This window comes from Myotis brandtii, unplaced genomic scaffold, assembly GCF_000412655.1.
Source record: "Myotis brandtii unplaced genomic scaffold, ASM41265v1 scaffold84, whole genome shotgun sequence".
NCBI lineage: Eukaryota > Metazoa > Chordata > Mammalia > Chiroptera > Vespertilionidae > Myotis > Myotis brandtii.
Window position 1 is genome coordinate 11,032,890 of NW_005371410.1, and position 16,011 is coordinate 11,048,900.

General features: G+C 36.5%; 2 protein-coding genes and 1 long non-coding RNA gene across 4 annotated transcripts in view; 1 reads left to right on the forward strand and 2 right to left on the reverse strand.

Moving 5' to 3' along the window:
- Positions 1 to 15,631, reverse strand: part of ERLEC1 (endoplasmic reticulum lectin 1) — a 24,071-nt gene extending 8,440 nt beyond the window's left edge. The window contains 10 exon segments of the mRNA XM_014532013.1: positions 704 to 865; positions 3,603 to 3,732; positions 3,823 to 4,046; positions 6,377 to 6,411; positions 7,333 to 7,396; positions 7,761 to 7,838; positions 8,384 to 8,464; positions 9,978 to 10,082; positions 15,518 to 15,540; positions 15,543 to 15,631. Coding sequence (XP_014387499.1) covers positions 704 to 865; positions 3,603 to 3,732; positions 3,823 to 4,046; positions 6,377 to 6,411; positions 7,333 to 7,396; positions 7,761 to 7,838; positions 8,384 to 8,464; positions 9,978 to 10,082; positions 15,518 to 15,540; positions 15,543 to 15,564 — 924 coding nt within the window. The 5' untranslated portion in view covers positions 15,565 to 15,631.
- On the reverse strand, positions 14,173 to 15,507 carry LOC106724475. The gene is made up of 2 exons (XR_001360279.1): positions 14,926 to 15,507; positions 14,173 to 14,338 (listed from the first exon to the last, which is right to left on the reverse strand). It is a non-coding gene; the product is annotated as an uncharacterized LOC106724475 (long non-coding RNA).
- Positions 15,631 to 16,011, forward strand: part of ASB3 (ankyrin repeat and SOCS box containing 3) — a 77,432-nt gene continuing 77,051 nt past the window's right edge. Inside the window, exon 1 of one of the 2 annotated variants that reach the window (XM_005884627.2) lies at positions 15,631 to 15,983. The gene's annotated coding sequence lies outside the window, so the exon portion shown is untranslated. The remainder of the gene's footprint in view (positions 15,984 to 16,011) is intronic. The other variant, XM_005884629.2, reaches the window with a different exon arrangement.

Below are 16,011 nucleotides of genomic sequence, written 5' to 3' on the forward strand. Positions count from 1 at the left end.
ATGGTTGAAAATTAAAAATTACTGACAAAATAATAGACAAATGCAGAGAACAACTGCTGTACTGCTTTGATAAAATAAAACGAAAATTCCACTTGTAAGTGCATTTCTCACTGACGCTATTGGTCAGGGGTAAAGTTTTACCTTTGTAGATGTTAACTCAAGTTTTTTTTTAAAAAAAATATATTTTATTGTTTTTTTTACAGAGAGGAAGGGAGAGGGACAGAGAGTTAGAAACATCGATGAGAGAGAAACATCGATCAGCTGCCTCCTGCATACCCCCCACTGGGGATGTGCCTGCAACCAAGGTACATGCCCTTGACTGGAATCGAACCCGGGACCCTTGAGTCCGCAGGCCGACGCTCTATCCACTGAGCCAAACCAGTCAGGGCAAGTTTTAAATGTGATTGCTATCCAATCATTGATGCCTATTCCAGTGATCAACCAGAATCACATGTGTCTCAGTTATATATATTGTCTGTCACATAAAGGTCAAGTTTTAGCTTGTGAGTAAAGAGAATGATAATGGCTCTGGATTAGATTATAGTAAAATGCAGAGAGAAAATGTCCACTGAGAGGCTTCCAGAATGTTGCCATTTCTCTATATAGACCAAAAACTTTTTCAGTGTTGCTAATGCCCCTTGACTAAATGACATGCAAACAAAAGCTGTAAACTAAATATTTAAACGGAACATTCACTTCTCACCCCATGAAAGCAGTAAGAACCACTAAGGAACTCTTTTATAAGTTGGTCATCTGTCAGTTTGGATATGTGTGTTGTTCCAACAGTGAGCATAGGCTGAGAACCAACAGCAATGGGTTTGTGGACTGCTGGAAATCTCTCTTCTTTAGTTGATTGCAAATCTTCCTAAAATTAAACACATATATTTTTAAGGGCTTCTTTGCCACACTTAGTTTTTTTTCAGTTATGACTTACATTATTATTTTTATACTGTAGAAAACTTGGAAAATAGAAGTTATCCATTCTTTTTTTTTAAAATATATTTTATTGATTTTTCACAAAGAGGAAGAGAGAGGGATAGAGAGTTAGAAACATCGATGAGAGAGAAACATCGATCAGCTGCCTCTTGCACACCTCCTACTGGGGATGTGCCTGCAACCAAGATACATGCCCTTGGCCGGAATCGAACCTGGGACCTTTCAGTCCGCAGGCCAACGCTCTATCCACTGAGCCAAACCGGTCAGGGCTATCCATTCATTTTTTAATGTGTTTTTAAAAAAATGAATTTTGCAATTCTTGAAAAATGTAAGTTCCATTTACTCATTAGGGGTATGGTGACCATTATTCCCATGCAGGGATAATTTCCATTTCATATATTTTGTATCATTATTATCTTTTAAAAATATTTGCACTGATTTCAGAGAGGAAGGGAGGGGGAGATAGAAACATCAATGATGAGAGAGAATCATCAATCGGCTGCATCCTGTATACCCACTACTGGGGATCAAGCCTCAACCTGGGCATGTGCCCTGACGGGGAATCAAACCATGACCTCTTGGTTCATAGGTTGATGCTCAACCACTGAGCAACACTGGCTGGGCTTGTCTCATTATTTTTATAAAGTATTTTGCTACTTGTTAGATTTTGTGTTTCTACATTTAGTTTTAAAAAATGTGGTTACTTTAAACCATCTATTTTGTGTGTAGAGGTTGTTCAACTAAAGGAATAAATGTCTGTTAAACTAAAAAAACTTTAAAAATGTGATTATTATGGGTAAAGAATAACAAGCAGGGTAAAGAGAAACTGAGTGGTAGCAAATATGTATATTAGTTATAATTATGCAATTATAGCAGGGCCTGGAGGAACCTACAAGTTAGTCAAGGAAGATACCAACTAATAAGGGTGCAGGTACCAGCAGATTCACAGAGGTAGGGGTAATTCAAATAGACTTTAACAACAAATTGGAACATGAAGACTTCACAAAGAGAAAACCCTTGGTTAAGTCTTAAAGCATAAATAATAATTTGTGACTTATGTGAACGTCTGTGTGTGTTTTGTGTCTGTGTGTGCATATACATGTGAACTCAAGAGGTAAAGCAAAGATGTGAGGAAGGTATGGTATGATATTTAAAGCTAGAAAGATAAGCAGGCACTATATGGTGAAAAACTATACAATCCCAAGAAGTTTGGACATTCTGTTATAGGTTTTGGAGCGATCAGGTTTTTAAGTAATCACTTACTTCAGCAGTGGCAGGGAAGAGGGAAGAGTAAGAACAAATCAGGAGGTGAGGAGCCAACTTAAGAGCTGCAAGAACCCAGGCCAGAGATGAAGAGAATTTAAAGTAAGGGAGTGAAAGAGGAAGGGTGGAGAGAAGAGGATAGTTTTGAAAGAGGTGAATGAGTTAGAAGCTGGGTATTGACGGTGAATGAGGAGGAAATGAATCTAGACCAGAATTGAAGAAGTGAGTGTACCAATTAAAATTGAATAAAATAATTTAAAAAATTAAATACAAAAAGGGTTTCTAGTAAAAGTACAGTAGACATGATAGCTCTTCTTTCACCTGCTGGAGGGGCCATTGAACAACTGTGGTTCTTTTTATTTCAGCTTGGAAGTCATTGGGCAGTTACTCTAGAAACTAATGACCTTATCCTGTCTCCCCTTCAATATTAAGGAAGAACAAAGATTGCGCAAATGGCTTCTTATCTTTTGAAAGGACCTTGAATTTTATGTCTGACTCTTTCCACATTCAGAACCTACTATGCCCCTGGCACTAAATGCTGAGCATTAAGAATGAAATATAGTCCTAAGGAGCTAAGGTCTAATAGACTAAACTATTTATTTAGAATACATGAGGCCACAGTAAGGTTAGTGAAGAAAAACAATACTGCACAGTGAGACCTGCAGCTGAGATAAGGACAAGTAGGAAGAATAAAAGCATGACCATTTGTTATTGCTTCTTGTGGACAGAAAATCTACTGTCATGTTTAAGAAAAATTATTACAATAAAAGCAAGATGACAGTAGTTTGTATAGTAGGGTTTATTATTATTATTATTTTATTATTATTATTTTAAAAATATATTTTATTGATTTTTCCCAGAGCGGAGGGAGAAGGATAGAGAGTTAGAAACATCAATGAGAGAGGAACATCGATCAGCTGCCTCCTGCACACCTCCTATAGGGGATGTGCCCGCAACCAAGGTACATGCCCTTGGCCGGAATCGAACCTGGGACCCTTCAGTCCGCAGGTCGATGCTCTATCCACTGAGCCAAACTGGTTAGGGCAGGTTTATTATTTTTAAAAAATATTTTGTTATTGATTTCAGAGAGAAAGGGAGAGGGAGGGCAAGTAGTAGGGTTTAGAACTTTATAAAATAGACTCCTAATAGTCTAGTAATCTCTAAATTAACATAATATATTAACACAGGCAGAACATCAAACCAAAATTCTGAGAGACAGATGTGTATTTTTGTTTAAAAAGAAAAAAATTATTTATCTTTATTGATCCATTTTTAAAAGACAAACCATAGGCCAAATATCAATTTTTAAAAGAAAAGCTATGTGTAACACACTCAATTTATTGTATGTACTCTATATCTGGAAAAGGAAGTACTGAGAAAATGCTGTTAGATAATTCTCATACCTCTTTATTTCTCCTGAAAGGCACCCTTAGAATTTCTTCCTGCTGTTCCAACTGTCTCAGGGTGAGGGGCTTAAATGGTGATCCTGGCAGTGATTGGCAAAATATGTCATTCACAGGAGATGCTCGGAATCTGTTAAAATTAATACAGCATTAAAATTAAGCACATGGCAACTTTAAAGCATGTGCATTTCATGTTTAAAATATTAAATCCACATCCTACCTATATTTAGGATGATTGCACAAGAGTGGTGTCAAAATGACAACTTCATATTCACAAGTTGTAACTTCGGCTACTGAAAGAATTTCATGCTTAGATTCAGGATGACATATGTACATCACAGTACTTGATCTGGGCCGGTTCTGTTTCAAACTACAAGGTGTACCATTTCCCATTCCCACAGGATAATAGGGTGTCATCTGACCTTCGATATTTTTAGTGGGAATCTTAAAAAAAGAGTATAGAACAGACTTTTCATTAGAAATGGGGGTAGGAGTGAAGATGGGAGAAGCACTTAATCCGAAAGGAAGACAACTATATTTTATTTACAAATTCACATTTATAAAGGTAACTTTTATGTATTTCTATGAATTCTCCCTCTAATAGTCTTTTGACTCATAAGTTCTTATTTGAGGAAACACATTTTCAGAGCTAGTTTAATACAGCAAAAAAATAAATGTTTATTCAGTACTAAAATAGAGATGTTAAGTAAATGCACATTAATATAAAAGGCTATAATATCATGTTTAATATGAATTATTTTTAATAGTTCTAAAGAAAGAGACTAAGATAAAAATGTAGGAATATACTATATGAATCTGGTCAGAGCTTTCTTTACTAAAATCTCAGTGCATTGCTGTGATAGAGCTTAGATTCTGGAGATTTGAAGTTTGATTTGTTAAAATGTGGAGTTACATAATAAAACACTATCTTCTAAAACAGGAATCTAAATATTGTACTGTTCATTAATCTGCTTACTCTTCTTCCCTGTTATTAATATTAATAGACATATTTTTCAGCACATAAATTCTTCAATAAATCTATTTAAAGCCAGCAAAAGATAAATGGAGAAATTTTCATGGAATGGGGGAACAAGGGGGAACATTAGGGAGGATTATTAGGGAGTTAGCGCACACATTATTATCTACATAAACACAAGAAAAACCTAATGTAAGGGCTTTGGAGGCAGGGAGCTCATCTTGTATCACTTTGGTATCCTGTCAGTGCATGTCCAAACAGACAATAAATAAATGTTTCCAGAGAAAAATATTTTGAGAATTCTTATATGTTATTTTCATGCTAGTGTCTAGAATTAGAGAGTCCTGGGTTTAAACCTAAGCACTGAATTTACTAGTTTTATAACTTTGATCAAATTTCAGTTTTTGCCGTTTGTAAAAGTAGAATAATATACAGGGTGGGACAAAAGTAGGTTTATAGTTGTTTGTATAGAAAATAATATAATGATGAATAAATAATAATATAAGACTAAACTGTTTTGTGTACTCACAACTATAAACCTACTTTTGCTCCACCCTAAATATACTCTAAGGTTGTGGGAGAATTAAGCATTACCTTTTGTTACATGCCTGGCACAATACTTGCCTTATAAATTAGAACTCAATAAATGTTAATTTTCTTCCCTTACCCTTTTCTTCCTTTTCCTTTATAATTTCATAATTTTGAATTTCATCTTGCTATCCTCCAGAGCCACAGTAAATAAATATTTTATCTCAAAGGTAGTCCATAAAATTAAAATCTTTTAAAATAGCAATGCTTTGTGTTTCTACATTTACCTCTACCAATTCTCCCCAAAGCCACCCTTTTAAATTATAGGCATCCCTTTTAAGTAATTTTTAAGGTCTGCTGTCATTTCACTTTATTCTATTAAAAGTATCATTCTGATATAAAGCCATTTAGAGAAATATCCTCTATCAATAATTTAACTCTGTAAATTCTTAAGATTCAGAAAGCATTCATTGAACTACAGGGGCATTTAAAAACTGTGATTAAGCACCATAAAGAATTATTCTTTTTAAATAATCCAATTCAGTTATCAATTATGCATTCACATTCAATAAACATTTATGAAGTGCCTCTGTTATGCTTGGCACTCTGCTTTGCCCTGCAGGGGGTAAAAAGATAAAAACCAGTCCCTGCTTTTAATATGCCTGTAGTCTGGTACCTTGTTATTTATATACTTTTAAGTCTATCTACCTACCTACCTACCTACCTACTTATCATCTATTTTAGAGAGGAAAGGGGAGAAAGAGAAACAGATAAGCACTGATTTATTGTTCCACCCATTCATGCATTCATTGGTTGACTCCTGCATGTGCCCTGACCAGGGATCGAACCTGCAACCTTGACGCATTGGGGCTATGCTCCAACTGAGCTACCCAGCTAGGGCCTACATAGATAGTTTTATCTGTTTTACGCACAGGAGATAGAGACCAAACACAAAAGCTCTATTGTAATTGTTTTCATGGTTAAAGAGAGGGAACCTTTGCTAAGCACAAAGGTGATATAATGATATTACAGAAACTTTCCCAGACATGCCTTTGGTAAAGTTGCTTATTTTTGTATGAACTTAAAAGTAAATAAAAGTATCATAGTGCAACTTTTCTCAGAAAAACCTAACATATTGCAAATTTCTTTCACCCAATCTTTTGAGATATCTGATAAAGTTAAAGAACACATGGCTATATTCTGTCAATGAAGTTATATAAATTCATGCCTAACACATGTTAAGAGAGAAAAATCAACATTTGTCACTTGCCTCTCTTGATTTTTCCTTTTCTTCTGCTTCTTGTTCTGTGAAATAGTATGAGAGTAAGGTAAATGTAAAGAATGACAGTGACTACATACAAGACACAAATGATTAAGTTTTCAATCAACTCTGTAATCTTAAACTTCTTTCTAAACATGCATGTACTTTTTATCTTACTAGTCTTACCAAGTTGAAATGGTGTTGTTTGAAAGGATAGTCATATTTAATCTTTGCTTAGGAAATACTCTATTTGATGCAAAAAACAAACAAACCTGGTAACAATAGTATTCTTTTACAGTATTTTTATCTCAGTAAAAAGTTTAATCATAAATTAGTGATCAATTTGAATATAGATTAATAAAATATTTCACAATTTGAGGGATACATCTACATGTCTATTTCAACATATAAAAACTCTGCTTAAACTAAGCAAGACTAGCACTATATAATACTAGTAGCACTGCGCACGAATCCGTGCACCAGTAGGTTGCTGCCACCCTCCTGTAGCTCCCCCCGCCTCCCCACATAGCTTGTTGCCCTGCCCACTTCTGTAGCTCTCCACCTCCCACTTGCTTGCTGCCCTGCCCTATCCTGTAGATCTCCGCAGCCTGCTTACATCTCCCTGACCCACCCTCCTGCTGATCCGTGATCTGGTCATGATGTGTTTGGTCGTTACACCTCAGGGCGTAATGGCTAATTAGCATATTCCTCTCTTATTAGATAGGATAACACTAACATGCATATCTTATGAGATTCAAAAAAATATATATTAATAGGTAGAAAAAACATAATGTTTGTTAAAGCAGAAAATAATGAAAAGATCTTTTTGAAAAAGTTTTCTAAGGAATTGCTCAAAAATTTGTGTTTTAAAATTCATAGTCTCAAAAAAATATTTTAAATCCCAAACTGAACATTTACTTTATATCAAATTCCAGCGTTACTGTCAAGTCAGTATAGACACAAACCTTTTTCAGGTAGAAGGGTCTTAGCCAACATATTCCCAAGGTAGTACTCGTGAATATTTACTTTCTATATTTAAAAATAAAATAAAAATATGAGTATTTTGCAAGTATATTTTTCAAAAATACAAACTTAAAACTGTTAATCTCATTATTAGAGTTCTCCTTTTATAATGTTCCATACTTTGTATTTTCTTTTTAAGATGTTTAAATTGATTTTTAAAGAAAGAAAGGAAGGGAGAAGGGGAGGGAGAGAGAGAGAGAAACATTGATTTGGCTGCCTCCTGCACACCCCCTACCTGGGATCGAGCCCACAACCAGGGCATGTGCCCTGACCCGGAATCTAGTCGGCAATGTTTAGGTGCACGGGACGATGCCCGACCAACTGAGCCACACCTGCCAGGGCATACTTGGTATTTTGAAGGAAAACATACCTGACCACTTTCTTTCTCTTCGTGGTACTGCCGAATATGTTTTCCATGACATACTTCATAAGTCCAATAAGACTCAATCTAAGAAAGAAGGATGTATTTAAATACACAAAACCTGCATAACTCAATTAAGTTACTTTTTGATACTTAAGGTAGGTAAGACTTCCCCCAAGATTTAGAGTAAGCTTTCATTAAATGAAACTTACTATTATGCCTCAGAAAAAAATGAAATTTCTGAAGTCTATTCATCATTTTCACTAATTAGCTATATGTGAAAATTCTGTGAAGAAAATAGCTACAGAATAGCCACCAGGCTTAGGGATCATTTTTCCATGTAGCTTACAAGATAATTATTAATATTTTTAGTTAAAATTGTATATAAGGAAAATTTCTTTTGATCTGAAAAACATTCAAAACTGGTAAGTGATATTATTTGATATTGGTATTATTGGGTGTTTGCTACACACACTATACGGAATTTAAATGAACAAAATACTATTAAGCAATAGCTTAGATTTACATCTAAAAATCTGATACAACATAAAAGAAATGCAGAATTATATTCAAGGGTCTATTAGCTGCTGAAAATTTATTTTCTAGTTATCAAGTGAACATAAAATACATACTCTGTAGGAACAACTGCTTTGTTTAAATAGTGGCTCCAGTAGCTCTCTTGGATTAGGACCTTTATAATCCTTTTCTTCTTCCTATGAAAGAACTAGAGTTTAGTACTTATAATTATTCTAGAACTTCACCCAACTCTACTGTTGGTTGTTAACTCATTGGTCAAATCACAAATGCTTGGAAATAAAAAGGAAAAAAAAGTCAAATTCTATATAATAAAAGCCTAATATGCTAAATGTCTGGTCATCCGTTCAACCAATTAAAGAGTAATATGCTAATGATATGCTAAGGCCGCTCAACCGTTCACTATGACATGCACTGAACACCAGGGGGCAGACGCTCCGACCAGTAGGTTAGCTTGCTGCTGGGGTCTGGCCAATCGGGACTGAGCAAGACAGGCCGGACATGCCCTGAAGCCCTCCCATGGTCCCTCCCAGGCCCTGATCGTGTACCAGTGGGGTCCCTTGGCATGACCTGCACCCTCTCACAATCTGGGACCCATCGGGGGATGTCAGAGAGCTGGTTTTGGCCTGATCCCGCAGGCCAGGCTGAGGGATCCCCACTGGTGCACAAATTCTTGCACTGGGCACCTAGTCCTTTAATAATAAACTATGGTATACCACTTCTTTCAAAAGAATTGAAGTATAAAATATGGAGCCATAGAATAATCTTCCATTCTTTCTTCTCTTAAGAAAAGGTTTTTGAGTATCAATTTCCTGAACAATTCTTATAGACTATTTCAGAATTTTTAAATGATTTTGCCCAAATTCTAGCTATAAAAGCCTCAGAATAGTTGAATCTTGTTGAATATATTGAAAAATTTTAAGGTACTTCTTAGTTTTCTAGGTATTTTTACACTTCAGATTTGAATGCCAAATATATACATATGTGTATGATTGTGTGTGGGTGGTTTGTGTCTTAAGTAGGTTTAAAACAAAATTACACAGCTGTCACAGATTTCAAATCTGAACAAAACTAAGAAGCACTCACTGAGTTTAATATTTCCATTTCACAGATCATGAAAATATTACATAATTAGCTCAATAAATTTATTGAGTGGAAGAAATGAGTTTCAAATTTTTTCAAGGTTTCATAGCTAACTATAGCCTATACCTCAGCCTCCTGGCTCCTAGGCTGATGTCCTTTCCATTTTACCATGCTGCCTCTCCTGTTTCATCTTGAAAGAAGTCATTGCCTTAAAGGATGGATAAGAGGCAGTTAGTTAGGGCATTTTAGGAGGAAGAAATGGGCATGAGCTAAGGCAGTGAAAAAGCATAAGGTGCCTAGAGATTTATTAGCAATTCTTTATTAAAAATGTCACATATATATTTAAAAATTGTATCTTGTTACAAAACCTTCATTTCTATAAAGGAAAGTAAGAATGGAGTTAGATTTTTATTCAAAACATCAATAATTGGTGGCTAATTTTTCCAAGTTGAACTACAAAATCAAAGACTTCAGGATAATAGAAGTGACTATTATTACAAAACAGGATTATTGAAAACCTGTCATTCAATTTTATTTTAAAGTATGAAGTTGCAATGTTTTAAAATATCTTTGGTGACAGGGATTATCAATATACTTATAAAAACATACCTCATCCCCACCTGTCACAAGAGGAAGAATGCATTTATATTTTTCTTTTTGTGTAGTTGTCATGATGACATAATTATCTTCTTTATACAAAACTCCAGTTGTGGGCTAGACAGAGAACAAAAAATACACATTACTTTCTCTGGTTAAATTGCACTACACTGATAACTTACAGTCCTCAGTCAAACTTATTCATCACTTCAACAGAGGATTTTAAAACATATCCCCAAAGGAAAAGGGAAAAGATTATATGTATTTTTAAATAACAAAATGAAGATGACACACTTTATCCTGGTGTTACAATATAACAGAAAACTATAAACAAAACGAAAGTTTGAAATATAAAGAAAGAAGTAGTAATGCAACAAATTGAAGTTAAAATATGGGTTAAAAATATTAAGAGGCAATGTTCATGGATACACTATTACTGAATTCTTATTACTTCTACTAACAATTACCACCTTTATGTAGGAATCTACAGCACTTTATAAAGGTACTTGCAATTGTGTTGGATGGGACACTTGAACAAAATATAGTACCGTATTTTTCACATTTGGATACTGCACAGATAAATTACTTCTAAAAGAAAAATCACCATAGGTCATTTGTGCTGACTTAACTTTTTTGAAAGTATATATCATGGGTCAGCAAATCTTTTTTATAAAGGGCCAGATAGTAAATATTTTAGGCTTTGTGGGCTGTATGGTCTCTGTGTAACTACTTACCTATGCCACTGTAGTAAGAAAGTACATAGGCAATATATAAGCAAATAGGAATGACTACGTTATAAAAAAATTTTATTTACAAAAACAGGTGGTGGGCAAGCCCAAAGGTGTTATTTACCAACTCCTGATATATATATCAACAAAACTATCCCTAAATCTTTCTATACTATGAAGCAAAACAAATTCACAAATCAAATATGAACCAATGTAATTCAAATGAACATTTCATTAATAACTGATATTATTTAAAAAAAATCTCCATGATAGCAAATGTGTCACTAACTACTAATGCAGAGATTTCACAGTCTATCATATGTGTTCTATGATAATTCAATTCTCTCTTATCTTTTCTCTTCTTATAGTACTATGAAACCACTATACTATTTGGCTATACTATTAAGTACCTTTGTTCTTTTCTCAATTTAACAAAAACAACGTTTAACTATAATAAAATCAGTACTACTTGACACCAATGTCATCTTAAACACAAATGCAAATTAGGGCAATGTTTTCCCAAGACAATAAATCGAAATGAAAAAATAGCAATAAATATAAGCTGTATTAGCTACATGAAAGTACAATTTTAAGTCCTTTATAGTTATTAACTCCTTGCTCCTCAAAACAAGTGTTCTATCCATCTTACAGAAAAGGAAACTGAAGTCCAGAGTTTAAATAACTTATCCAAGGTAACACAGCTAGTAAGTACAGTTTCCATATTCTGTGCTCTTAACTGTTTTAATGTATTTCAATCAGCTTTTGTTAACATTTTCTTAGATTACTATATAGATTTCTGGTTTATGGTCAAGGATCTTTTTTTAAAAAAATTAAATTTATTGGAGTGACATTGGTTTATAGGATCATATAGGTTTCAAGTGTACATTTCTATGACACATGATCTGTGTATTGCATTGTGTGCCCACCATCCAAAGTCAAATCACTTTATGTCACCACATATTTGGCCCCTTTTACCTTTTACTACCCCCCGTCCCAGGATCCTTTAAAAAAAGATTATTATAAGAGGGGAATAAAAAAGATTTGAAAGTTAGAGTTGCAAAGTCAAATTTACACTAATGGAATACTTAGAAACCACTTGTTTAGTTGAGCCAATAAACTGCTGTAGCATAATGCTTTTCAATGTTTTACAATATTCAGTATACATGATAGTGAGTTCTTCAAACATGACTCATATTTCTTAACAATGGATGGTCTGAATTATTGTAAAATCATTGCTGTACTGTAATGAAAGCAGATATTAGCACATATATGTATTCGCCTTTATTTGTGAAGTATCTGCAGCTCTAATGCTCAGAGTTGAATTCTATAGCAATATCGACTTATTTGCTGACATGTTCACCACAATGCTAACAATGGAAAAAGGAACTGTTTGCCCCATGCAGCAAGAGGTCACCTGTTCCATTCCCAATGGGGCACCTGCCCAGGTCTCAGGCTCAATCCCCAGTAGAGGGCGTATAGGAGGCAACCAATCGATGTTTCTCTCTGATGGACTTTTCCATTCCTTTCTCCCTCTCCCTTCCTCTCTCTGAAATCAGTAAAAAAAAAAAAAAACACCCCAAAACTAATTTCTCTGCTTTTTGTTTTCAAGGTCTAGGGAAGGGGTAACAAGAAACAGAAGCCATCACTATTTTGTGTGAAGATGCAAAGATTTGTCTTTCATTAGCTCAGGAAGGGCTGCTTTCCTCATCAATAAAACAGACCCAGAAGAAATTCTTCTATCTGAAAATTCTTCACTGAACAGTCACTTATTGGGATGATAAAGAAAAATTTGTAACAAACTTTACCCTTCTTTTTGGAATGGAAATTACTTGGAAAAAGTAACATTTTAAAAACTTTTGGGATTTTCTAAGTTAAAAATTTTTTTTCGATCTACTACTAAAATGCTTCCTTCTGATTTTATGAAACAGGCTCTTAATTTAAGAAAATAAAATAAATTCCACATGTACAGAATTACAGATGGTGTAAAAACTTATTTTATGTAAATTAAACCTTAAAGTATTTTCATTGTAACAGGTAATATTAGTGACTTGATAAATATCATATTTTAATACTATAATGACACTAAACAAAGGGGCTTGGTACTTTAAGGTTAAAGAACTTTACAAATATCTAGACAGGGGAGAAATCCCAATGTTTGACATGAGTCTGGAGGAATTAAGATAGAGAACGAGAGACAAAACTATTCAAAAGGCTGTAAAATAAAGTCAGTGGCACAACTTGTCAACATATATAACATGCTCGCAACTCCCATGGAGTAGGTTACCACTCTTCCAAAGTGCAGTGTTTGAGGAAAGTTTTTGAGTGGGAATACATTTCTATATTAACAACAGACGTAGAGAAAATTAGACTTATTTTGTAGTTTTATTTTAAAATCCATGAACTCCGTGAAGTAATGAATAATTGAACACTTTAATGACCTAGAAGTGATATTTCAGAAGGAAAATACATACACAGACAAAATTTAATGCTAAAAACCAGTAAAGACTATCATAATTAATTAATGTAAACATTTTAGAATTTACCAATTTTTGGTGCTTAATACTTTTTCCAAATAAATTTGGAAGATTGTAATGATTATGTATTTCTTGATGTATATGAATGGGACGATGATTTAAAGCACAAAATACTTTTAGACCTAAAAGGAATCCAGATCTAATCCAGTCCCTTCCAATTTTAGATGGCAGAGAGATAAAGGCCCTCTCCCTACTTCTTGCAGCTGCTTAGTTTTACACAAATGTCCAACCAACTGGCCCATAAAAAAAACAAAACACGACAGTGCCAGGTGAGGAGAGCTGCAGTTTCAATTACATAAAGTAGGAAAGGGAAGCCTTAAGACTATAAAAATAGTTTTTTAAAAAAATCAAAAAAACAATGATGTCTCTTGGGGCTTATTTTTGCCTGAGGTCTACAGACCTTTTGCCAACTCATAGAAAAATGTATCTAGATTTTTCTGAAAGTAACTCAAACTTAAAAAAAAAAAGAAAAAAATAAGTCTCCCCAAATCTTCAACTGTCCCCATCTTAGATTATGCATTGCCAAAGAAAAGTAATTAAAAACAAAATTTCAAAATAAAATTGATAGATATGTGAAAGGTTGGTATAGCATTTCCTCTTTTTAGCTAGTAAACAGCAGTGCCAGAAAGAAAACTGAATAACTGGGTAGTCACCTCTAAAAAGGCTAATTTATTTATTTATTTTTTAAAATATATTTTATTGATTTTTTTTACAGAGAGGAAGGGAGAGAGACAGAGTTAGAAACATCAATCAGCTGCCTCCAGCACACCCCCTACCGTACATGGCCGGAATCGAACCTGGGACCATTCAGTCCGCAGGCCCACTGAGCCAAACAGGTTAGGGCTAAAACGGCTAATTTAAATCATCCACTTCTAGGTTGGTGAGTTTGGTAGGGCCATATATCGGCATGAGTTTTTAAATTAAAGAAAACAACAACAACACAGGTGCAAGAGTAAAACATTTTAATGACCAAATTCTTTAAACATTTGTTATGTTCATTCCACGTGTGCTGTCTGGAAACAATAACCCCAACCCTGCTAAGGTTATATCTGACTCACAGCTGGTATATATTATCAATACAGGGTGAGGCAAAGTAGGTTTATAGTTGTTCCTATGGAAAAGAATACAACGATTAATAATTATACAAGAATAAACTCTGTTTTGTGTACTCACAACTGTAAATCTACTTTTGCCCCGCCCTGTATGTCATGGCATTAACCCAAAGATAAACCTGTCTTCCCAGACAAATATTTACTTAGATAAATCTGAACTGCCAGAATAAGAGAACTGAAAACCGGGGGGAGGGTGGGGCGGAGAAATAAAGCAGGTGTGAAATACTAGCAAAAACGAACATTTGCAAATAGAAACTGGTTGCGGCAAGGATGACATCCTTTTCCCTGGTACATCTTGTTTCAGTGAAATAGTAATAGAGCAATATACTAAGATAGTTTCCCAAGTGGAATGACTATAGGTAATTGGCATAAAAAAAATTTAAAAAGTTTTCCATTTCCAAGGGCTTCGGTTTGAAACAAATCAATCACTACAGGGTAAGTATCAGATACGCACCATTTTCATTGGCTGACAGTGGATAGGAAGACTTTTCAGCAATCGACTCCCCGAAGGGAAGGACCGCAGAATTTCATTACGGTGAGGTTATATGTATGTTTATTATTGGAAAACTCATCGTAAAAACCTCACGTTCTGGGATCTTAATGAACAGTCGTAATGCATCAAAACTGTAAAGGATATTCTACACGGAGCATCGTGAACATCTCCGGCCAAAGAGCCATCTCAAACACAGCTCTGAAGGGAGACGAGCTGTGCACAGACGGACGTGTGCGCATAAGAGAGAGAAGAACGAAGATGAATGAGAGGGGGGACTCCTCTCGGCGGGAACCGGGGTGTGTGGGCAGGGCGGTGTGCAACAGCTGCAGTGACTTTCCAAAGAGAAGGAAGAGCGCTCGCCTGCCGTGGTGGTAGGAAGCCCTCCTCCCCGGGGAGGGAGCGTGGGGAAAGCGAGTCTAGTGCGACAGATTCAAACAGTGATCGGCTGGCCGCTGGGTCCCCAGGGCTCAGCCTAGGGGCACCTCCACATCCTGTGTTCGGGAAACACTTGCGGTCTAGATGAATGAATGAACGGACGCGGGGCGCACCGAGTTTTGGAGCGGGGAGGAGACACGCGCCTGCACCGGTGGTTCTAGGAGAAACAAGCGCAGAAGACCGAGCGAAGGGGCCGAACCCTGAACGCCGGGGGGAAGCGAGATGGCTACGGACTCGCGAGGGCACTGACCAGAGAGAACTCGGTGCCGGGCCAGTTGACTCGGAAAGGGATGTCATCGCTGAGTTGGGGGAGCGCTCGGGCGCCGCCAGACGCCTCTAGGAGGCCGCAGAGGACCAAGAGCACCGCTCCTCTGCCACAGAGGAGAGGAGGGGAGGAGGAGGAGGAGGCGGCGGGACTACTTAAACGCCCAGGCAGCCCAGGGCCCAACCGCCGCCACGTCTCCTTCCGGAGAGCCGGGCTACGCCGCCCCTGCCCCCGTGGGCCCCCCGCCACCGTTTCCGGGGCAGGCCGAGTATCAACATCCGGGGTCACCGGGCAGGCGCTACGGAAGCCGGGATAGCGGCTGGGCTCTGCTGGTTTCCCACAACCGCAGTTTCGCGGGGGAATCGAACGCAGCGGCCTCCCGGGAGGGGACGCCTGAAGACCGGGCCTCGGACCAGTCTTTTCGGCGGAGGAGTGACGGCACAGAGAACCGGTGAGTCCGGAAGGCGGTGGCCGCGCCC